Genomic DNA, 24849 nt, shown 5'->3' with positions numbered 1-24849 from the left:
CTTAATATCATATGTGTATACAAAATTACGTATAGCTTACAGTTTATTACAATTATATATTTATATAAAGTAGAATATTATTTATTTCAGTAGTCTTTTTACTTGAAAATTTTTTATCTTAATACTGATATTTTTATATTTTAATATGTAGTAACTGTTCAATACTCAGATATAGGTATATTACTTCTTTATTCTTTATATATTCAATTTTGGTGGCTGCATTCAAGAAGTTAATAAATTTAGTGAGGACAACAAATAAACTTTTTTTTATGCATAATATCTTTCTAACAAGATATATTCCCTTACAATTGAGATGATATGCGTTTATTTAACAAGATTAGTAGATAATCTTATGTGGTGACAACTTAATCTATAAGCAAAATTTTTTCCTAATAACAAAAAGGAAAATTAGCATTGTTATAATCATTCAAAATATGTGAATATTTTTTGTAGCATTAAATCAGAATCTAAGAAGCTTCTTTAAATCAGCCATCATAAATTTACTAGATTAAGTATTTTAAGTTTATGAATATTCAAAATAAATACTATATGAATTTCTTCTGTACAATAAATATTTACAAAATTTTGAAGGATGCATGTTCCAATTGATACCAAAAAATTACGTGTGAAATACTATAAAAATATGTTTTTCTAAATCATACTCGTAATCATTATCATTAATATCATAAAGGATAATTGATGTAACGATCAATTTGTACAAATAAAATATGCAGAGAAGAATAAAATGTAATGCTAATGGTATGATGACAAAAATTCAGAAGGTTGGGATTATATATAAAGGAAATGTATTTGTTGTATAAATATATGGGGCACCTTTTGATATACTCTCACGTTTGGACGATAGGATTTGGCTTTCTCAGCTTCGAGGATGAAGATGCAGTGGACCGATGTGTAGCAGAGCATTTCGTCAACTTGAATGGAAAACAGGTATAGCATACCTACACACTAGTATATATTATATATCATTAGATTATTGTAATGTAAAATAATAATAAGTACGAATGTATGTGTTAACGATAATTTACTGTTATGTACCGCATAGTTTTACATAATCATGTTAGTTATAGTACTTATTTTATTTTACACAATTTTCTCATACTATGTTACTCTTAACTATTGTATGTTTAGTCCTTAATATATAAGTATCAATTTAAAAGAGTGAAAGGTCTAGAATATCGTATATATATGCGTTATATGGCAAGTCAAAAATTAGAATATACTTTAGAATCGATGTAAGACTTGGCGAGTTCCAAAGGTTTAATCATATGCTCACAAAAGAGTAAGAAAAATAAAAATTAAGATATAAATAGGATTATTTATATTCGATCGAGGTTGAAATCCTATTTATCTCAAATTAATTTCAATCATAGAAGGTGGATGGTAAGAGTTGTGTTTCATACAGATCGTCCCGATTTTTTTGATTACAGGTTGAAATCAAACGTGCAGAACCACGAGATTCTTCTAGCAAAATGAATGATAGCCATCAAGGTCAATGGGGACCTCCTCAACAAGGTGGGCCTCCGATGGGAATGGCCGGGAATATGGGACCTATGGGTGGTCCAAATGGACAGATGGGTGGACCTATGATGGGGGGTCCAATGGGTCCACCAGGAAACATGATGCAACAGTATCAGGGTTGGGGTACCAGTCCTCAGACTGGAGGATATGCTGCTGGATACACTACTCAATATAATTCTCAAGGTTGGGGTGCACCTCCTGGTCCTCCACAACAGCAACAAATTCCACCACCACCACATCATCAATGGGGTAGCAGTTACAACGTCCAGCCTGCAGCAGCTACTCAAGGGTATGGAAGCTATGGTAAGTTCTAATAAATTGACAATTCAATTTGTTCTTAAAAATAACAACAAAATATTTGATAAGTACCAACGTGATTTCATTTCTCATCACGTTGTGTATAGTTGTTTTGAAGCAGCGCTAATTGTAATTCATTATAATGGTAATATATATAATAATATAAATGGTAATTGGAAAGATTTTTCTTAAAATTCAGTTCATAATTTAAGAACCATCTGATAATTTTATTTATATATTATTCGGAAGGATAGTATGTTATAAGGTCATAGTTATAAAGGTTAATAGTAACTTTGATCCTATCCTTACCCCTTCCATCCTTTTTGGAGATGTTAGGAAAAAATAAAGATGAGAAAGCAAATATTTTTAATACACAATTAATTATCACTTCTTTGATATCCTCTGGAGGTTATTATGGAAAGAGAATACAATAGGACATCATAGATATTAAGTGTATATCGAAATTATGTCAATTCAGACTCATTTCTTATTTTTTAATATCATATATACTTCATATACATCATATACTTTTTAATATCATATGTTTATCAGTGTTGCTACAAATTACGTTTTTTGTTTAACCATATCGTGAGACCAGTAATTACATTTTATTTTTGCATAGTAATTTGGAATTAAAACATACAATGTTTTCTTCGTCGAGTCTGAATCAATACATTTTCTCGATAATGAATACTTCCGAGATATTGAACATCATGATGTAGACCTCATCTACTATGTTCATGCTTGCATTTCTTCTAAAATAATTCAGTTCCTGAGAAACCGAAGTTTACCACAGTTAAGCGGAAGAGATAAAACATTTACGATGCTTATAAGTTTTAAATACATTCTTATCGCAGGATTATCTACCGAGGAAATCAAGCATGGACATTTTTAGGTCAGGTAACATTGAATGTTAAGGACACTAAAAGACATTCCATATATAAAACCGAACATTTGAGTGCCAAGACCAGCTAAGAACAGCGAATACAACTTGTCTCTAAATTGCATACTTTGTTATTTGTTACAATAAAATAATTTACCTGCTTTTGTGTAACAAAATTTGTAAGCAGGGCTCTCATTCTTTTCAACCCTTAATATACCGAGAACAATTGCAAAACTTCTCGATTGATGATTGATACAGAGTGTTCAATACTCTTCCAAGTAACAGTAGCTCTTTTAATAATAAACCAAGTACATTTGGTGCTCAGCTTTTTTAGTAATAATGTTCGAATATTTTTAAAAATCGTTAACGATGATAATATTAATTTGGCAAGGATTTAAACGTCGTTTATTAGTACATACTTGGCACTAAAGTGATCGATGAAATTAATAAAACGCTTTAGAGAGAACGGTAGTCGGTGACATGTGTTTTGTGTGATTGATAATCGCAGGTGGGCCGGCGGCCGCCGCTTCAGGGGGCTATGGGCCCACGGCGGGTACTGGCGGGGCTGCGGGGGGCGGGCCCGGGGGTTCTTGGAACTCCTGGAACATGGCACAAAACGGTCCTCCTCCTGGGACCCAGCCACCACCTCAGCCCCCTCAGCCTAATTCCTCGCAGCCCAACTCCAACTCGAACCCCTCTGGCCCGCAGGGTGAGTCTTCAAGCTCAGTCAAACAAACTCTGTCCTCTTACCACCCTTTCGCATACAGCTCCATTTTCACATAGTCGAGCCTGGCTATAAGTTATCTATTATTTCATATTTCTTTTATCCTTCATTTTCTTTCTCTGTGTCTCTGTCTGCCTTTCTTACTATTTCAACTAAAAACACATTATTTTTCTTTTTTTAATAAATAGCTCATAAAAAAATCTTTATTATTGATCATATCCGGGTGTGTTTGTATCAAGAATGATGTTCTAATAACGAATAAGCACGCGGCGAAGAGATATATGGCATGTTATAATTTAGCGTGATATCGAGAGAGATATCACGTTTTGCTTATTAACAGTATTTTTTTTACTGTGAAAATTTATTCTATAGTTAAGTGTCCCCCCTTGGATCGTCCAAGAATGTAACATCCGTTTTTTTATAATGCCTTTTGTCTGTTAACGTACAATTCATTTATTGTAAATTGGCTTTTGGAGTTCGACAAGAGATGAGCTTTTCATGCATTGGGGTTGGAGGAACGAGTACAGAAGAATTTAATTATGTTGTAAAACGAAAGTGAAGAAATTTATTTTTACTGAATAAAAATTTTCTCCCATTTATAAGATCCTCTACAGATCCTCGATTCCCATGTAAATGCACATTTCGTTAGTTTGCCTAATTATCCGGCAATTCTAGCATCTCTGCGCTTGTTTCCTTTTTTGCGTCCGGAATTGTTCGAGAGCATGTACTTTCGTTTGTACAGACTATAAATATGCGTAGTTTTTATGCAGATCGACTTAGGATTACGAAAATTGTAAATCATGTCATTTTATATATGTCTATTTTATTAGTGTGTATACTTAAAGGTAGAGAGCTATGCTTAGAATATTTGTTATGCTTATAATCGTTAGACAAAGTCCATTGGATAATCGTAGTAATGTAATCATCGGCATTTCGCATTTACTCACTCACATCACCCCTAATTTTGTATTTTTTAATTTTGAAGTGGATTATTCTTTGTCCTATGTAATTCAATACAAGTATTTTCTTTCTATTTTCATTGGTTGTTTTTTAATACCTCCCACGATTAGTAATTGGTCAGTGCTCTTTTAGTATTGGTATTTTTAGAGTAGATTAGGTATCTGGAAATAATTTTTTAAGTGTATTAGCGTTGTTTTTTCTGAGCTATTGTAATTGTCATTGTAAAAAGGAATATAAAAATGTGGAATTTTATAAAAAAAAAAAAAAAAAATCTTGCTATAATGTAGTATAGTGCAATCCTATTCTCGCTCCTTCCAGTTCCTCTAGAGTCTAGTAGAATTTGTGTCGAATTCAAGTCTTCGATTTAATTTCTTATTAAAATTTACATTGCATAGAATTTCTAGAATTTTATAACATAATAACAATTTACGTTTCCAATAGTAATAGACATCGATTCGTTTTTTAATCTGCCGAGATCAGTACAATTCTCTGCTTGTTTTGCATAATCAGTCTTTTACAAAGTCAACGCGTCCAAATGCATTTACATTTATTCGTAATTGTCCACAATGCTTTTTAATTGCACGTATTTATGTCTATTCTTTACACGTACTGATCTTAATTTATTTAATACAATAATAATCCCTTTATGTTAAACTTCCTTTTTTATTTAAAATTGTTCATAAAAGAAAGCGAAATGAAATGAGAGAGATATATTTTCGATACTTTCATCCGATCGTTTGTAATTCACGTACACTCTCATAATAAATTCTCTGTCGTAAAGTAATTGAATTATGTATCGGTGTCTCGGTTATTCCATGGGAAGTATCCAAAATGTATCTTTATCGTGGGGAGAACTGTCTCACAGCTTATGAATAAACGAAACGAGGTAAGTGGGGAAGTTGGATAATACGATGAAAATCAATGTTCCAGGTGACATGTATTCGCGACAGACCACCGGTTCAGGTGCACCTGGGTCCAGTAGCAGTTCAGCTAAAACTCCGGATTATACTGGGTACTCTGCATATGGTAATTACGCTGACACCAGTTATCCTCAGCGTTCGTATCAAGGAGGAGAAAGCAACCAAGGTGGGTATGCCGCCAGCGCTCCTAAACCCCAGCAAGGCTTTGATTTCAAAGAGTGGCCCACCTCATGACCATTTTAATTGATCCGTGATGGAGAGATGCGCTGAATGGCTTGGCCTTGCTCGTGGGTTATTTCATATTACATTTTTAGAGAAACACAAAAACATACAATATTGCGCATTGATCGTGAGAATCTGTGCTTGAATTTTGAGACATTCTTTGGATCTATTTATATTTTATGGGTATACGAACAACACATTTTATTTTGAGCGCCACGGTGTTGGATTATTTTAAAAAGTTTTCGTGACTTTTATACTATATTTTCTAGAGTTTATTGCGAATTACACGATCACGTTTTTTATCGAAATATCGTACGCGAAATGTTTTATTTATCGCTTGTTTAAACTGTTTCGAGAATTTACGAGAAATCGTTTAATTCAAAGAATGTCTCGATCAAGCCAGTATGTCGTTCGCGAGCGGTCGTATTTTCCAGTCCCCTCGATAATTTTGATGGAAGATAGTAATTTTCTGACATATCTTTTTCTGGTATTCGCATAAAGGAAAGTGGAGAAATGCATCTGCCGAGTTTATAAAACGGAAGCACCAAGGAAAAGAGGGTGTTAGGTTTTTGAAATATTGATTTCATTGATCGCTCGCGACAACGGCCCATGATCTTATTGGGTTTCAAAGGTACTGTGGAAACAATTGAAACCGCACATTTAAAACAGATAAACAGAGAGGAATAAATAGTAAAAAAAGCAAGACGAACAAAATACCAGGACAAAGAGTAAATGGACACCCATGGTGCAAGTAAATTTTTGAATGGCACTGGGATAGAGGGTAGGAAGCGGTACATAGAAGTATTATAAGAGTTAGATTGAGTGGAATAAGTAAAATAAAACAAATAAAACGAAAGCGAGTGTAAAGAATAAGGGAATGCTGAACATTAATTACTTACCAGCATTTGAGCGGGGGATGGATGAAATTTCGTTTTGAGAAATTTCTTCTCAGTGGATGGCACAAATTTCGATGCTCGTTCACCTTTTTGATACTTTTAGTGAACACTTCGGTAATTTGAAAATAAGAATAATTAAATAAAAGAAGTACTATATTACGGTCTCCAGTAGAAGGCCAACAGATGGCTGACACATTTGAGACACCCGTCCCTCCACGATCTCGTATTTATTAAAATAGATATGCTGGAACGAAGGAAAATAAAAACATAACGAGTAATTAATGAAATAATTAAGTAAGGTGTTCACACAGGCTGACTTATTATCTAAACTACAGAGATAGTGTAAAATAAATAGATCCTTTTAATATGATGTATGTATATCTATAACATTATTAACAGCAGGCTGCAGTTTTCTTAAGCATGTTTTTTTTCTCCTTTCCTTTTTGTTTTTTTTTTATTTTGTTATTTTCATGTTGTATCTCTAATACTGTACAATATGTTAGTCATATTGATGTTTAGTTCCTTTTTCTTTTATTCTCCTTCACTTATGACTTTTTCTAATCTAAATCTGGTCCTTTTCCGTTTCCATGTGTCTGAAAAAAAGTTTATTGTTTTTGGAGGGAAGAGGACGAGAAAGGAAGCGAAAAAAAAGATATCGAATTTTTTAATGAAGATTAAAAAAAAAAAGAAAATTTGTATAATAAGAACTTTTGAATCGTTAGACATGTTTCTGTATGGTCGTATTGCATCAAATATGGAAACTAGTTTATTTTTTACCTCGGATTTATAATAGTTAATTATTAGGCACCTTTAAGACTACAATTATTGTTACTATTATTATTACTTCTATGATAATTATTACTATTATACTACTATTATCATTATGAACTATTTACAGCTATTTATCACTATTTACTGTTGCGACTGCTCCTACTGCAACCATTATGATTGCACTACTATACACGCTATTATTACTGTCTATGATAATTAACAAATATTGTACGATGATGCTTATAAGTGTTTAAATTTTAGATGACTAGATATGAAAGAGATCATGATATCTACTGGATGGAGGGAGGGGTATTTGTAATTTGTGCGGTGTACTCGGCGGGGGGCGTCGATCTGAAAAGTCTACCTGATTAAATATATGACTTAATTGTATTTACTCTGTAGGATTTACCATAGTTCTAAACAAGGAATATTTCGGAAGAATGCTCTCAAATGCTCATGTTTATTACTGAGCGAGTCGCGTTGTGTCTTACTTTGTCAATAAGAATTGCAAGTATTGCGCTAATGTAATTTTAAATTTTTTACGAGGTCACACTATAATCAGTAGGTTACAATTAATAACGGATCAACAATTTGCGTAAGCTTCCTCACTATTGATCTCAATACGATTTAGCTTTTTCTTTCCCTTTACGGCATCTGTTCTTTCTCTCGTCAAATTGTTGTAACTTTAACCACTTTTTTTTTTCGTTTCTACATTTTTTCTTTATTATTTCAGCTTGCCATATTTCTCGTAACACACAAATTCGTAATAAGCGGTGCGAATTTTTTTTTTTTGTGTATGTCATTGATCGACTTTCAAATCAATTAACTCCTGTACTTATCCTCCGCATTGTCTATTTAAACTGTTCGTTACCATTTTCGGATTCGATACGTATAATTAACAATATCGCGTAGCATCGTAGAAACAGAGATATGTAAAAGTCGATGGGATAATGAGAAAGCATTAACAAACGCGACTCGTGGAAACTTCTGGGATCAACGCAATAACACATTTACTGACTAAACTAAAGACAAGAAAAGACGAGTAGGGAGCTCAATCAAAGGAAAACCACCTTTTACACTAATTATTATGGTAATTACACGAAACACGTAAAACATAACCGTACTCTCAACAGATACACACGTAACACGTACACTTCTACGCGCATAAAGAAGTAAACTAATTAAACAGAGGCCACAAGTTATTGAACATCCAAATAATAGTAAATTAATAAGATGCTAAAAGTAGATAATGAAAAAAAAAAAAAAATTAAAATGAAAGGGCGATGACTTTGTGGTTGTACTAAATAATACGTTATTTAATACCTACTTGAGAGGCAGAGAGCGAGAGAGGGAGAGAAAGATGAGAGAGAGACTGTGAGAGCAGCAAATTTAAATAGCGAGAGAGAGAGAGAAAGCTTTTATCTTTACGGCTGTTTTTTCAGAACTTATTTTATAAAGTAATATAATAAAGAAACGTAAATGAAAAAGCCACTAGTATATCGATTATGATTATAATTATTACTACTAACTATTGTATTCCTTACTATTATCGATTTTTAAAATAAAGTTAAAGCGTATAAATTTAAAGGATTTTTAAGTGTATGCAAAGCGTTAGGAGAAAGTGATCATAATAACATTTGATTTATAGACGTATTAACGATATAATTAATGTGTTTGTTGGAATTGGTAAGCCAGGTAAATTAATTTATATTATAATTAACGAGTCTCAGAGGGATGATTAAATTACTCTAGTACGAAGGGATGGGAAATGTGAGGGAGAAAAAAAAAAGTAAATAATGACACAAAGTTAAATGGCTGCCTTGCCGCACTTGTATATACATATATTTTAGGGTACGCTGGAAAAGTATAATATCGAGATAATAAGCGAAAGTGGTAGCAATGGATTTGAAAAAAAATACACACAAAATGATGACGAGAAAGCGGGACTATTCGAATAATTGACAATTAATAATTATAACAGATAATATATTTATATTTAACGCGATATTATTAGTATTTTTCAATACAGAAATAATGCATCTAATTAACGTAATAGGTAGCAAATAGGGAAAAATACTTTGATTCTAGCTGTTGTTACTATCTGTCGTAATTTCGTCGTTTTTACGAATTACGACTTGCTCTCAGGGTTGTTACTGTCTTTTTTCCTCTTTTATCTTTTAGTCCTCTAACTTTTTCAATCACTTTCTTTTTTTATATTCTCCCTGTCTAAGATTTTACTTCCTATTAGAATCTTTGAAAATGATTGTATTTATATTGTTTTAGGTCGGTATCTCATTTCTCTTCTCGTTCTTCCTTTTTTTCTTTTCTGTTAATTCTTTTTTTGTTAAATAAATAGGCACTGAACTCAGTATTTGAAGGAAGCATTCTGAAATGTTTTTTTTCTTTTTTAAATCATTTTATGGGCGGTGTCATGCGGGAAAGCATGGTTTTTGCTGTAAAATATTTATTGTTGATTCGTAGGACTGAAACACTTTTTATTTCATATAGAGAAGTAATAATTGTACATTAAGGTTTAAGTAATGGGAGGGGGGAGAAAATCACATACAGCTAGATTTAATTCTTCGTTACTTTTAAGACATTACCAACAGGGAGAGTAAAAGAAACAAACAATTCAACTTTATAAACAATGTTAGATGTGTAATTTTTACAATTTTTACACTTTTGCATGTTTTAGTATTTTCCCTCTACTTTACCGAATCATTTACTATTTAAATAATCTTGCTGTCTGTTTCGCGTATTGAAATAATAAAATAATGTTTATTCATTTGTTCATGCATTTCATAAATTCGCTTAATCATTATCTCTTCTATGTGTTTTTTTTTCTTGTTTTGTTTTTGCGAGGAATTTCTTAAAGATATATAATATATTTAGTTAATTCACCGTTTGCCTTAATTTAATTAGATAGTGCACGCATTCAATATTTTTAATATAACGAACTTAGTTTGCAAGGTAATTAAATAATAAAAAAGAAAAAGAGTTAAGCATTCAATATTTAAAGATGAGATACGATAAATATATTATAATTCCGGGGGCGTTACATGTCTGTTTTTAACGTTAACACATACTTGACGTCCCGCTCACTGAAGACTGGTCATTATAATTAAATGTTATACTTAAATAACTTACTATTCATATTGTAATTTATACAAGAAACAGTTTTTATCGATGAGTTTATCTTGTACTTTTAATGGATATTAATGTAATTAGTTGGTATCACAACGACGTATTGGCTATTGCATTTCTACACGCTTATTATTGTATTTCAATTGATTCTTCTAACACATTCGCATTTTTCCCCCTCTTGTTTGTTGGCTTAGTAGGCGAGAAAGAACAACGTCGAAATTCGATAATAGAGTACATATATTTGCCACGAATCAAAACGGCACGAAACTACGTGGGCATTTTTCCAAGTTGTAAGGAATAACGTTCGGGAAAGATCTGTTGGTCGCACGATAATGTATTTTTAACTTTCACGTTGAAATCATTTTTAACTATCATTCAAAGCACAAATTCCATCGATGATAGGTAATAACCAAAAAGAAAGTTAACCACTGCCTGAGCTTGTTCCTTGTCTATCATCGGTTTCGTTGCATGATCAGTTAACGGCCCCAGAATTTTGTAACTTTTCGAGCTGTCGCCAATTGTATCTTAATCATTGTGAGGCACAAAGAAAAGCAACAGAGAACAGAACAAATGAAACGTCGATCATAGTTGAAAATTGTTTAACACACAGTTGATCGCGTTCGAATGAAACGATAAGAGAAAGCTAGGAAAGGGAAGAATGGGGAAGTTGTCGTTGGTGTAGCATTCAGGTAGTGCAATGATTTCGGTATTACACGAAAACGTAGGCAGAATACACGCGATTTGAGAGAGGAAGGAAAAACACGAAATAGAACAAAATTAAATAGTAAGGAAGGGAATGTGTGTCATATATGTATATGCATATATAGACGTACATACACTGTTAGAGACACACGAGTACACTGGTACACACCGTGAATATTCTAAATTACGTTTACAGTAGATGCAGTTAAGGTATTAAATTCTAATTCTGCAAAGTGATTTTCTGCGCGCCTGTTAGGACGACGTAATTGTTGTCGAAAAAAGAAACTAATTAATAATAATAATAATAATAATAATAAAAAAGAGAGAAACCTGTATAGTAGCGAAGGGAAAACGTAGAAAATTAAAGGAAAAACAAAAAAATTGAGGACACTTCAAGTTTTACAATAAGAGAGAGACAGATAGAGAGAAAAATTCTAAATGTACTACGTTTATGTTAAGTACCCTGCTATAAGCGTGAAAGAAAGAAACTTTATATCGACGTATAGATGGTGTATAGGCGAACCGTTTAACGACACGTTGTGTGCGCAAGAAAAATCGACACGTGTACACACACTCATCGACACACATGTTCACACACCACTCCACACTACTACATTAAAATGCTTCACATTCTGAGACTAAGGGCTTTGGGAGGGAGAGAATTTGAAAAAAAAAAAAAAAAAAGGGGAGGAAAACATTTCTAGAGATTCTTAACGAAACCGTGAGTGCATTAGCGGATTGGAGAAACGATCGAATAGGAACGACTAAATAATAATAAGACTTGTTTCTTCCTGAAATGTTACTCGAGAGCCACTAACCGCAAAAGAAAAATTCAGCATGAACGAAAAGTAGAAAAAGCAACAAACAAAAGCAAACACACAATTGAACAATAAAGAAAACGGGAGAAAAACGAAATTGATATATCTTTATTTCGCTGGAGAAAAATGAAACAAACGAGAAACGATTATCCGCTTTAGTGAATGGAATTCCTACAGTTTGGAATGCTTTGTCTCGCATTGAACGTACGAGAATCGATCGATCTACTTTTATCATATTTTAGTGTGAAGTATAAGATAAAATAAACGTAAAGAAATGAAATAAAGTCGACGATGACGATTGTAACGATAATAAATGAAATTGTTAACTGTAATAACATGACCTGTATACTTGTAACTTTTAGCATTATATTGGTAAGATCGTGCCCCCCTGTACGAGACAAACGATTAGAATATTTATAGTGGAACGATAGATAAATGTGAAACGACGACGAAGAAAAATAAGGAAATATGATTAAATGAAAATGATATATGTTAGTAAGATTACGGTCGCATCGGCTGCCAGTCGAGAAAAGTAAACGGCCTAGCCGATGTGACTATGAAACGGCGAAAAAGTAATACGTATCCATGTTCATCATGTTTTACCTCAGATTTAAGGATACATTTAAGGATCTTTACGCTCGCACGCTTTCTGTCCATCTCATTCCCAGTGACCTAGGCTAGAAAACTCTCTGTACCGAATGGAGTGCCCGACTTTTCAATCGTGTTAAACGAATAACACGCTGTCAAGAATTTCAAACAAAAATTTCCTTAGCTAGAAAAAATTGCTCGTGGATTTCTTTTTTCGGGATATATGTATTCATAATCCAGACGAAGTCGAACACTCCATTATCAGCACAGTAGCAGTAAAAAAAAAAAGAAATATATATATATATATATATGCATACATATATATATATACACACCAGGCCAAAGCGCATTGTCTCTACCTTTAAGAATTCTCTTAAGGAAGAGTCTAAGAAATTAGAGTTGTAGAATCAAGAAAGAGAGACGAAAGAAGTAAAAAAAGGAAAACAGGATAGGATAAAGAGAGAGAGGAAGGAAAGGAATAATTATGTAGGAGGAGTAAGCACGAGAAAAAGAAATTAAGAGCGAAAAATATTACAGATTGAGAGAGAGAGAGAGAGAGAGAGAGAGAGCGCGCGAGAGAGAGAGAGCGAGAGAAGATTTTTTGTCGCGGTGAACATTATAACATTATGCGCGTTTATTGATAATAACGATTTAATGAACGATGATTGATTATTATTATTAATTACTATTATTACACATAATACAGAGAGCGGAGATGTTGAGAGAGAACACATGTTTACATACTATTCTGTATATATACACGTATATATACAATTTTATATATATATGTATATATATTCCAAATATATATGTATATATACATATATATGATATATATATATTATTCATTGCAACATATATGTATGTACACGCACTCGTATGTCTGCTCGTGTAAATGTATATCTTTAAAAAAAGCAGGACAAAATATATCGATATAGGGGCGTACGTATTTCTTTTTTAAAAAAGTTATGTACATTTTGCATGCACGGCCATTCGTGCACGCGTAATGTCGACATATTAACGTCTATGTATACCACATATATACACTTCTATACACACTACAATTTTCTTCGATCTGCTTTATTTTTCTTTTTTTCTTTTTGTTTTGATTCTACTCTCGAGGGAAAATGGCTGTATAAAAAGAAAGAATAAATCATGTGGAGGGAGGGTGGGAAAGATCATTGGGAAAAAAAAAAGGAAATTTAACGGTTGATATTCAGACATTGTAATTGGGAACGAAAAAAGAACAGATGAGATAAGTGAAGACGTTATTAGTCTTAATTAGCTGTGAATAAAGAAAACGAAAGGGGAAGGTAATGGACGGAGAGAAAGAGAGAGAGAGAAAGAGAATGAGAAGAAGAGAAGAACCGTGTTCGGTAGGGAGAGAGCGAGAGAAAAGTGTAAGATTGTGTGTATGAGAGACAGAGGGTAAATTAATTAGTCTTTAATTAAATAGGGAGAGAAGGGTAGTAAATTGCATTCACCATATTTTTTTCGAAGCATGTATTACGTCTCGATAAAAACAAATATTTTTACCTTTCTTTTTTTTCTGTACAGATACATTTAATCGATTTGCGGATTGCCGTGTTAACGATAGTTTTTAGCTTTTAGTTAATTCGATAACTCAACTATTTCTTGGAGACTGAACGTAGTCTTTATCTTCCTAAACGATATTTAACCGTGGTGTACGGATGGTTCGATCGATAATGTCAAGTTGGGTGGTGAGTTATTCAGCCGAGTCGTATTATTCGATTTGTTTTCGTTGTGCTAACGAGACACGATAACAATTCATATTCAAATGTATAGTGCTTGAAAACAGCGTATATATGTGTATGTATACATGCGCAACATTGTCTATGAAACATGTGGGAGTCATTAATTTCGCATGCGTAGCACAGAAGTCGACAAAGAAAATTGGGTAAATACTACATAAATATATAGAGAGGTGTGTGGGTTTGTTATTACGATTCGCTATTTTTAAATTGCTGCTACTTTTATTATTGTCATTACTGTCACTTCATAGTAGTTATTTACTTACGTAGTGATTGTTGCTAATGCTATTATCACTCTTCTACTTTCCTCACAACTAAGATTATCGCTATTCACTTTTGCAAATATCGCTTTTCCTTTTTTCATATTTTAATCTAACTGTTTCCTAGTTTTCTTGCTCTGCTGTCCTTTTTCGTCAGGGTTACATGATTTTATGTGTTAAAACTACAATACAATATCAATGACTAATGGTCGTATCTAGCAACAAAAGTTCATAATGTCGACTATGTAAAAATATAAAGATCAGATATGCATCTTGTTGGTCGTCACATTTACATTCTCGTCCGATTCGTATGATCGTCACGTTCGTCTGAACGTGTACCATTTACTTTCCGAAACGACGTGATAAGTTGAAAGATAAGAGTAGTTTTAAATCATGTTAATAGGTCGAATTGTTAGCAGACAATGGAACGATCCGTAAATTTGTTTTTTTCTTTTTTTTCTTTTTTTTGAAAGTAAAATGATAAAAAGAGGACAAACCGAGAGAAAGGGAGAGAGAGAAAGAGTGAGAGAGTGAGAGAACGAGAGAATGAGATTTTTTGTATCAGAATAAAAGCTGCTAGCAATTTCTGTAATCTACTACCGTTTGGATACAATTTACTCGCAGGCATCGTCTTTTTAGAATACTTTTAGAGATAATGAAAAAAGAAACAAACGAAAATGGAACGCAAGAGGGATACTCAGATGTTTTTTAATCGTTCTTAAGGATTTGTCGAATAACATATACCTCATTCTAACTAATGAACCGTGATTTTCAACGAGGCGCCAGCTGCTTCTTTTTTATTCCTGGAGTTCCTAAACGTGTCGGTCCTTTCGTAATAAGTCCTTCGCTCGTTAGCTGATATCGCAGGCAGCCAGGTCGTCGATTTTCGTCGACCATTACGTTACGTGTTACATACAATTAAATGGTATTATTCCACTAAAGATGTAAATTACTAACCGCTAAGGAATTAACGTGTTACGAGATTTTTCACACTATAGTTAAGCATATTCACGCAGACACACAGAGACAGGCACGTCCGCATTGATTCAACGCCTCTTTCTACGATACTTCCGCGATCGTGAGTTACTAGACAAATCAAAAGAAATAATCGAGTAGCCTGTAGAAATTTTGTACAGTCGAACGTTTGTTCAGTCCATAAATTAACGCTTGACGTCAGTCTCTCAGACCACGTATATAATCGTAACGATAGGTCAGTTTTCTTTCCCGTTTCCTCTTTACATTTTCTCAAAATAACCAAGTCCGAGAGATCGATGTTACGAGTTAAAAAAAAGAAGAAATCTCGACGTTTCAGACTGAAACTCTCTAAGCGGTTAAGAATAGTTATTACTCTCGCCTTGATTTTCACGCATTATTTGCAGAACCGGCGAAGAGAGATGCTATGGTAGCTCACGATTAGACCGTTCAATTTTAAGTAAGTCAGCCTCTAAGCAATTCGGGACCCGAAAGAAACGTTTTTCGATTAAGTAATAGTTAATTATAATACGTAATTAATTCCTAGGGATATCGTGATCGGGCAGAAGTACAACGTAAAAAAACGACTGAATCGAATGGATTAAAAAGTTGGATGCAGAATGCGGGGATTACGTATGACTGGGGGGATGGGGTGGAGAGTAGAATTTTTCGATAAGAAAGAATCACGAACGAAGCCTTAAAATGCAGATAAACAAAAAAAAAAAAACGGTACTTTTACTCTTCGTATAGAAATCTACTGGTTAATATACTTAGACGGTACGTCCAGATCAGAAAGATACAAAACTTGTTAGATTGTTATTACTGATATTAATCGATTAATTGATTAATTAATTAAGGGATTTAACGTAATGGTTTATTGTCGAATTAAACAAGCAACAAGTTCTCTAGTTGGATACGCAGATACGTATCTTTCTATCAGCTGAATTCGTGTCGGAATAAGTTCACCCTTGCATTTAGCATTCGTAATGACGAGTGCCGCCGCGACAAACGTGACCGTCATGCGACTAGAATTTCTACGATATTCGATGTGCTCGAAATAGTAAATGTGACGACAACGGAGGACATTTTTCCGTTTTTTAAACGTAGGCATAGTTCACTGAACTTGGACAGGTCGCGAAAAAGATACAGAATATAATAGAATGTTGAAGAATTTGTACACACAAGCGTACTTTGCTTGAACTTAATTAGAAGACCACGTTACCCTTATTAGAGACAAGTATGCATATACCTGTACACCGTTCGACTATAAAATCGACATAAACGACGGTATAAAACGAGATTCGATAAACACGATAGGTTTTTACGAGTCTTGTATGCGCATGCACTAATCCTTTTACCATAGAATTAACTGTTTGTACTTTAACGAGTAATATTTAATATTTCGATGTGCATCTATCAATATACGTGTGTACGTACGTACGTAGAAAAAGAGAAATCGCGAAGATAAATAGAAGTTTCCGTATATAATTATAACTTAAGAAAAAAAAAAAAAAAAATTATTAACGAGAGAATAAATCAGGGCCGGCTGGTGGTTGGAACGAATTTTCGATAACTCTGTCTATAGTAGCACGTTTAAGATTCCATAATTTTATTTGCTAAGATGTTAATTTTAACGATGGAAATTAGTTATTCGATAATAGTTGCTAATTACGTTTGAGTCCCGACTGAAAAGTATGCGAGTACAACTAGCTTCGAACATAAGCAAGGCTGAAACGAATGAAATTGACTTTGCTCATTCCAAGAATGTCGAGTCCTCTGAAACGGTCCTAATAAGACTGACACTCTCGGACAAAACGAAAAATAACCAAAAAAAGAAAAAAACAAAACAAAATAAATAAAAGAATATCTTAGATGAAACAAATTGTAAAAAGTAAAAGTAAAGATATGATGTTGTATCGTAAAAAAACGATTCCTACGGTAAGTCTTAATTTTCGCGTTTAAAAGACCATACTCTTTGCTTATTTAATCATTACAGTACTTTTTTGCTGAGCAAAATACGTCCAACGACCACTGCCCTTTAAAAGGAAAACAGCTTAAGCAAAGAGAGGACCCTTTTTTCGCGTAGGTTAACGAAAAATTCTTCAATCTGAGGTTCTCAGAAATGAATATCGAAAAAGGAGGCGAGGGTTCGTATAAAGAAAAAAGATGATAAGAAGAAGAAGGGGAAAAACGAAGAACGTAAAGATGAAAAAAAAAAAAGAAAATTGTAAATCAGTGTTAATTATTCGAACTGAAAGGAAGCGCCTCTGCTTTTTCTCCTGCAAACGATACGTCGATTTGGAAATATTGCCGTGTCACTTTAGGCTTAGGATTATTAAACGTGAAACAAAAGGGGGAGGGACGTCGATGAAACTATTAAAGGTAAAAGAAGTGTCAAAGTACTGCTACGATTTATCAAACTATTTACTATTTACGACTAGTAACACTTAAACAAGGAACCATACTGTTGTTGTTATTATTTTCTATTGTAATTAATTAATTACCACGAATTACAATGGCTTTACTATTTTCTTGAATAAATGCCTATATCTACAGCTTCTCGAGCGCGTTTCAGCGTAGCTTAAGTTTATATCAGAAGAGGAGAAAACGAGGGAATGAGCGGTTGATTAAATCATTCGACAGTGAGATTGTATGGCATGGAGAGTAAAAATGGTGGAGAACGAGATATCGCGAGATGGAGGGTGAACGAGTTAAAGCGAGAATGAGACGCAATTTGATTGGTGTTTTGCGAAAGAATGTGAATGAACGAACGGGAACGAATCATTTTAAGAAAGTGGAAAAGTGTGGACAAAGGAAGGAAGATGTAAAAGAAAAAGTGAAAAATAAGATGAGTATGAAAACAGGCTGCAGCTAACGTAACAAATAGGAGAAGACGAACGGGTAGTTAGATAAATAAGGGTAGTAAGTGAATTTAAACAGAGAATTATTATATTTAACGCACGAGGTGCTGACGATCGGGCCCCGCGGACACAAAATCCTCGAAGTATTAATTAAAAGTGGACGCCGTTTTTAAGGTTATTATCGACTATCATGTTTATTATATTAAATAATAGTTAAAGGCTATCTAACGTTTAACGGTCTAGTTTACACGATAAATGATTACATGAAAACTTTACCTCTGCCTAAGGATAGATTGTACGAATCGATTTAATGAGAAAATAAGGAAAAATAAAATGACGATAAGACAAAAAGTTGTAGCTGGTTAAGAGCGAATCGAAAATAAGATAAGTAAATAATGAAATAGAATTTTACGGGGAGGGGGGTTGATCAATAAATACTCGAAAGTACACCAAAAGTGCTACCAGGGGAAATGGGAACCGGTATATTCGAGCGATAAGGAATCGTGTTATAGTCCTAAGGGAGAAGAACAGATAATGTTTGTTTTATCTTTCCGTTCTACCGTCGTCGGACGAGAACATTTACCGATTCCTCTCTTTAATTCTTTTCTTCTTTTTCTTCACTTTTCAGTCGTAGAATTTTTCGTTTGCCACGTTTGTATCCTGCCGCTATCTCACTGTTGCTTTGTTATACTTCGATGCTGCTTTCGAACGTTTACGTAGCGTTTCGATAAAACGGCAGGCTCTTAGAACGTGTCTTAAAAGCGTACGGCCGTTAGTCGTACGATTCTAGTAATCGTAAAAAATAAAAGAAAAAAAAAAAAATGAAAAAGAGAAGGAAGAAAGGTCGACACTCGGCGGAGAGAGTGAGAATTGTGTGAATCGAGCGTATATGTATAGATGTGAGAGTGCATGAGGGAATCCGGACAACGTTGTAGGTAAATCGATATAATTATTGATTAAGGGATAAGTTGTGTACAAATGTATTATAAATTAATGATTATCCTCAGAGTACCTTAAACACAGAAAGATGAGAGAAAACGAGAGAGAAAAACAAAGCTCACCTTTGACTTAAACACACATACATACACACAATATTACGTAGAATTTTCTCCCAAACCTCCCCCGTTTTTATACGGTTGGGCCTTTTTGGCTGAGGTCGCGAATACTTTTCCAGGCCGTGCTTTTATGGGGATGAGGCAAAGCGTAGGATCAATACTTAAGGTATCCATTAATTATCTAATTAATTAATTAAAGCGTATAAACTTGACATAAGAGAAAACCGTTGCTTAGGGAAGTATTAAAATAGAGAGCGAAACGAAGATATTTTTAATGAAACAAACAAATGCCAACCATTGTGTTCTCGTGAGAATCATAATTGTTCCGTAACTCTTAAGTGAAAAGGAAAAATCGCGTATCTAAGTCGTTAATTAGTCGTTGTAATTTTAATTCTTTTGTTAGAAAGCAAATTGTAATAAACGGGTGTACGAAAGGTCAGGGAGAGAGAGACTGAGAGCGTTGTTAAATTGCTGGTTAATTGGTTAATTGGATGAAGAGGGGAGATAATAAAAATGATTACAAGAGCAGAGAGTGACGAATGTTGACGAATGAGAGACGGATGGATATTACGGTATATAGTACGATGAATGAATCGAGAGCCGACGAAATTAAGTTTACGAGAAAGCAAATCATAAAACGAGCATGGATCGCTGGTGACTGCAGAAGAGAGAATCTAGTGACACAGAGGAAACGATTGTTGGAAAGTTTCATGGACACGAGAGGGAGAGAAAGGCAAACAGGTGCGAATGGGATTAGCGTGGAAGTGGCGAGAGGAGAGCGTGTAGAGATAAATTTTTGACGTTCAAACGACAGAGACACACAGTGCCGCCGGATTTCTAGTAATACAAAGAACATAGTTTGTACGCGATGTACAAGTGGCACCGTTTGGTGCCGAACCAGGTTTAAGGTTTGCCAAATCTTTGATAAGTAAAGGAAAAAAAAAACGTTAAAATAAAAAGATAAAAACACGCGAGACAATGTAAAACTTTATTAAGCTGCATTACGTATATAGTGCATAGGAAGTACTTGCATTAAAAGAGTCATAGCTAAACCGTTAGTGCTTAAAACGCGACGATGTGATGAAAGTGCCGGCGCAATATTTCCAAATCGTATCAAGAGAAAAAAAAACCTCCCTAACCACCTGAAATTTTCATCAGAAACTTTTTCCAATAACTAGATCCAGCATTACGAAACTTTCGAAATAAATCGAAGACGAGCTGAACACAGAGGTAATTGTTTTCCTCCTCATCCCATCCAGATCGTTTCTTATTAGTGTACTAGTGTTGATTTGATCGTGAATTGTAAATTTCGTTCTATAATAGTGTATGTAAAATACGTGACACACGGTGATCAAGGGAAAGGAGAAAGGGACAGAGACTAACGAAAATTTCGAAGAGTAGCTTAATAGCGGATTAACGATCGTTATCTAATTTTAGCGACATTAGTTAATCTGATAAGAATGAGGGAGTGATTGGCAAAGAATAGGGCACGAATGTCGTCGTGTGTAGGTCCTTGGATCGATGGAGGTACACAGATTTGATAGTCTGTAGATTTGATAGTTACGCAATGTTGATGGAACAAATCTCACACACGTGAAGCTGAAGCAAAGAAGTACACACATACATAATACAACATCCCTTGTAACGTGTTGTGTGATTTGGTAACGATATGAGAGAGGAAGTAAAAAATGAGCTGCGTAAATCTTGCTATTTGTCCGATAGAATTGGGGTGGAATGAGGGAACGGATAAAACGAGGAAAGACGAACGATAGAAAAGGTAACGCGAACATGGTTGATAATGACATAGAGCGGAAAATCGTCAGAGCATCGAAGAGTGTGCATGATCATGTGTGCATGAACATTTTCATTCAAGAGGAAGAAAGAAAATTCTCCGAGATTGGTGTTTAATATTTTCCGTGTGCTGTCATAGTAAGACGGGAAAGGATTAACCATAAAAGGAGATTCATTAAGAAAGGTTTAAATTACGATATCAAAAGTGTTGTCAGGCAGGTCCAATTGGGGAGGGCAAAATTTCTATTTGTGAATTGCCGATTTCTGCTTTATTTTCATTCAATGAATATATCCATTTATAATTGTGAAACGTTTCACTTCTACCTGCTCTCCTCACTCCCAAAATGACACATAAAAACAGTACCACTACTATTGCTACTGTACTATTACTATTACTATTACTGCTACTACTATTACTATATTGTAACTACTACTATTATTATGATTATTAATTATTATTGATTATTGTCATTATTACTACTATTATTATTATTCATTAAATACACACATACACATATATATATAAATATAAATAAATAAATAAATATATATATATTATATATATTAATATACTTAACGGTGTTTCTAGTGGATTAATTGATTATTGATACTTAAGATATTATATTAATAATATTAATATAACGATTATAATGATGATATATATATAATTATATATAATTATATATAAAAATATATGAATATATATATATATGATATACTGATGATAAGTTGATATGCTGATAATTATTATGATAATAATATAGAAGAAAAAGAGTGGATCATTATTCGTAAAGTACATACTGGTATAGATTATGAGGATGATTAAATAGAAAATGATATTGATGAAAAAAAACAAATGAATTTTGTCAATCGAATCCAAACAATCTCTTCCTTCGTTTTAAAGTCATCTGTTTTTCGTATTATTAAGTGGTTAATCTTAGAACTTTTATTTTATTCAAAAGGTTGAGAGACTTAAAACACTGCACATTTTGATATTGTTATCATTAGATTATCTATTCCCGTTTTTTTAATAACCGTGAATTAATTACGTAAGAGGAATGTATGCAACTCTAAACAAAATTAGAAAATATTTTGCGAATGAATGAGCGCGCGAATGAAAGCGAGCATGCGAGTGCATGTGAAAGTTCCTTTTTCGCCTAATTGTTTCGGTAGCCACGTCTTTTCGTCATTCGCTCAAACAATTGTTAAAATAGAATTGTCGTTCTAAACTAGTTCCTTCTACTTTCTTTTTGTCGCTTCTGTTTTGCAATTAGCTCTGAGCAACAACTTCCGTTTTCCGAAATCATTTCGTTTGTGAAAGTTCCACGCGAATTTCGGTTGCTGGTTCCTCTTCGGTCCTAATTCAACTCTTTTTTTTTTTTTTTCTTTGGTACAAAATAAAATTTTCTTTTTATCCGGTACGATTCGAACGCAAACGTAAATGATTTTGTTGTGTAGGACGGAATTACAGAGGTGGTCCACTATTTCAAAGAATATTTTTTAAATTCCTTTTCTTTTTTCTTTTATATCATTGACGTAAGTAAAGAAACGGTGGAGACGAGCTTTTCATTGGTGCAGTGTTTTATGCGCGTCCCAACGTATCAGTTCATTAAATCTCGAAACTGAGCTTGATAAATGTATTCACTAGATTAAAAATATATCAAGTATACTCTCTTATATTTTATTGCAAAACTAGGATATTTGAAGATACTCAGGTTCGAGGTATCTTGTCTTTGTCGATACTTTAGGGGCTAATTATTTATTTACTCATCAGATTTTAGTTGACAATCCCTAACGATGAATTACTTTACTTTTATATTTATATAATATTTTTCATTCATAATTAACTTGCCCCTTTAGTATCTCTCATCCGTATCAATATATAGTTTTCTTTTAAGTTAAGTTAAATCCCATGTTTTCTAAGCTTATGAAAACAGGGGTACTTTTCACTATCACAGTATAAATCATGGAAATTTGCATTGGTGTCGCCGCGCAGACACGTCATTCTAAATTTGCACTTTTACGCCTAGCGAAGGGCGTGTTCGGGACGGCCCGCACTACCTAATTTCCTCCTTTATTTCCCGCAGACAACACCCCGATCCCAAAGTTCAAAAATACTGAAAGTGGAAGTCCGACCTTCATTCCGAACGGAGACGCAGCCCCAGGTCCCCAACGGTTTTCCTTGACCCAGCACACGAATTATCACCCTTATAGGCGCTAAGAAATAGCAAAAACAGCCTACCAAAGACAAATCAAGCCTCTAGGTTCTTAATATAAAAAAGGAAAAAAAAAAAACAGCAAAATTTAGGAAAATGGAAAAGAGGGAGGTTGGCGGCGCTGTAATGGAGGAATGAAAAAAAAAAAAAAAAAAGAAATGGTGTGAGGTGGTAGATTTCGATGAGAACGTTCCCAAACGTGGCCATCATCCTCTTCGTTTCCCTATGCCTGAATTCATGTCCACGTTTTGATACATTATTAAGGAAAATTGCTTTTATAGTTGTCACTTTTTGATCGTTTCGTACCGAACGATGATTCGTAAATAGCCCGTAAGATGATTTATCTATTAAGGATTTATATAAGCTACGTGCAAGTGACGCGTCCTTTTAAAAATTAAGATTACTTAAGGCCTACCATTTAGATCTGTTATTAAGTTACTTATATTAATTAAATTTTACCATACGGGAGCTTTTTAGATTTGTGAAATGTCTATGCTATTCTTTTCCCTTTATTTTTTTTTTTTTTTTTTTTTAATTTATACGCATAGATCTAATGTAGAAAATGGAATCATGGTATTAATGATTGTCTGTATATTTATTTAAGAGGCTGCGAAATATAAGTCGAAATTTAGGGCAGGGTCCTTTGTTGTACTTGAACTTGAAAGTATAGCAACTTGTTTCAAGATCGGATCATTTTAATTCATTTACTGTGCAAAGCCGAAGCTCGACTAAATTCTACTAAACTGCGTCCTTTGCGTCGACGTCCTGTTCGAATCGGGAAGACGCGTTGAAATTCGTGTGTAGGAGGATGAAGCTCCCAGCGGAGATTCAAATTAAACTTGATCGTAAACTCTATTTGCTATTGGAAGTTGCTCGGCGCTCGTGATACATAGTACTAAGTCCTTTTATACTAATTATTAAGGCCGCGAGAGATATGGAAGAAATATAAATTTTGTACTGAAAATTGTAAGAGAGAAAGAGAGGGAGAGAAAGGGAGAGAGCGAGAATTGGATGAGAAGTAACGAGCATATTATAACTTCATTGTTTTAATCCTCGTATATTTAAGTCGGCGGTGTTTAGTCAATAAGCACTATACGATTAAGATGATCAAGGACGTAATATAATAAGCTTTTCGTACTTGCACGTTACGAAACATTTTTGATAGAATTTATTTCTTTGTTGCACGACCTGATCGTTTTCTGCTTCTTTTTTCTATTATACGTTAATCATATAGATTATTAATTAATTCTAATATATCGATAATAATACACCATTTTTTTTCTTTTTATAAATCTTATGTAGTGTATTCTCGGAGCTTTATTGACAGAGCACGTTCTAGAAGATCTTGAAGATTCTCGCCCACGAATCGACCACCTAACATCCTTCAATCGCTATTACTATTTAATTTACTTTTACGTTCACGCGCGCGTCGCGTTGCTCGAGCCAATTCAATTAATT

The 24849-nt window shown here is 33.8% G+C and overlaps 1 protein-coding gene across 5 annotated transcripts in view; it reads left to right on the top strand.

Annotated features, from left to right (window-relative positions):
• Positions 1-24849, top strand: part of Hrb27c (Heterogeneous nuclear ribonucleoprotein at 27C) — a 30825-nt gene that overhangs the window by 2716 nt on the left and 3260 nt on the right. For 2 of the 5 annotated variants that reach the window (XM_072011637.1, XM_072011634.1), the window contains exons 4-7: positions 866-948; positions 1449-1842; positions 3228-3428; positions 5334-5489. In XM_072011637.1, the coding sequence (XP_071867738.1) occupies positions 866-948; positions 1449-1842; positions 3228-3428; positions 5334-5489 (834 nt within the window). Of the gene's footprint in view, positions 1-865; positions 949-1448; positions 1843-3227; positions 3429-5333; positions 5490-6046; positions 12909-23262; positions 24665-24849 lie in introns of those variants that run through there. The other 3 variants (XM_072011635.1, XM_072011636.1, XM_072011638.1) reach the window with 3 other exon arrangements.

The sequence above is a fragment of the Bombus fervidus genome, chromosome 10 (assembly GCF_041682495.2).
Source record: "Bombus fervidus isolate BK054 chromosome 10, iyBomFerv1, whole genome shotgun sequence".
NCBI lineage: Eukaryota > Metazoa > Arthropoda > Insecta > Hymenoptera > Apidae > Bombus > Bombus fervidus.
The sequence above is the reverse complement of the archived record's forward strand: the minus strand, read 5'-3'. Positions and strand labels throughout refer to the sequence as shown.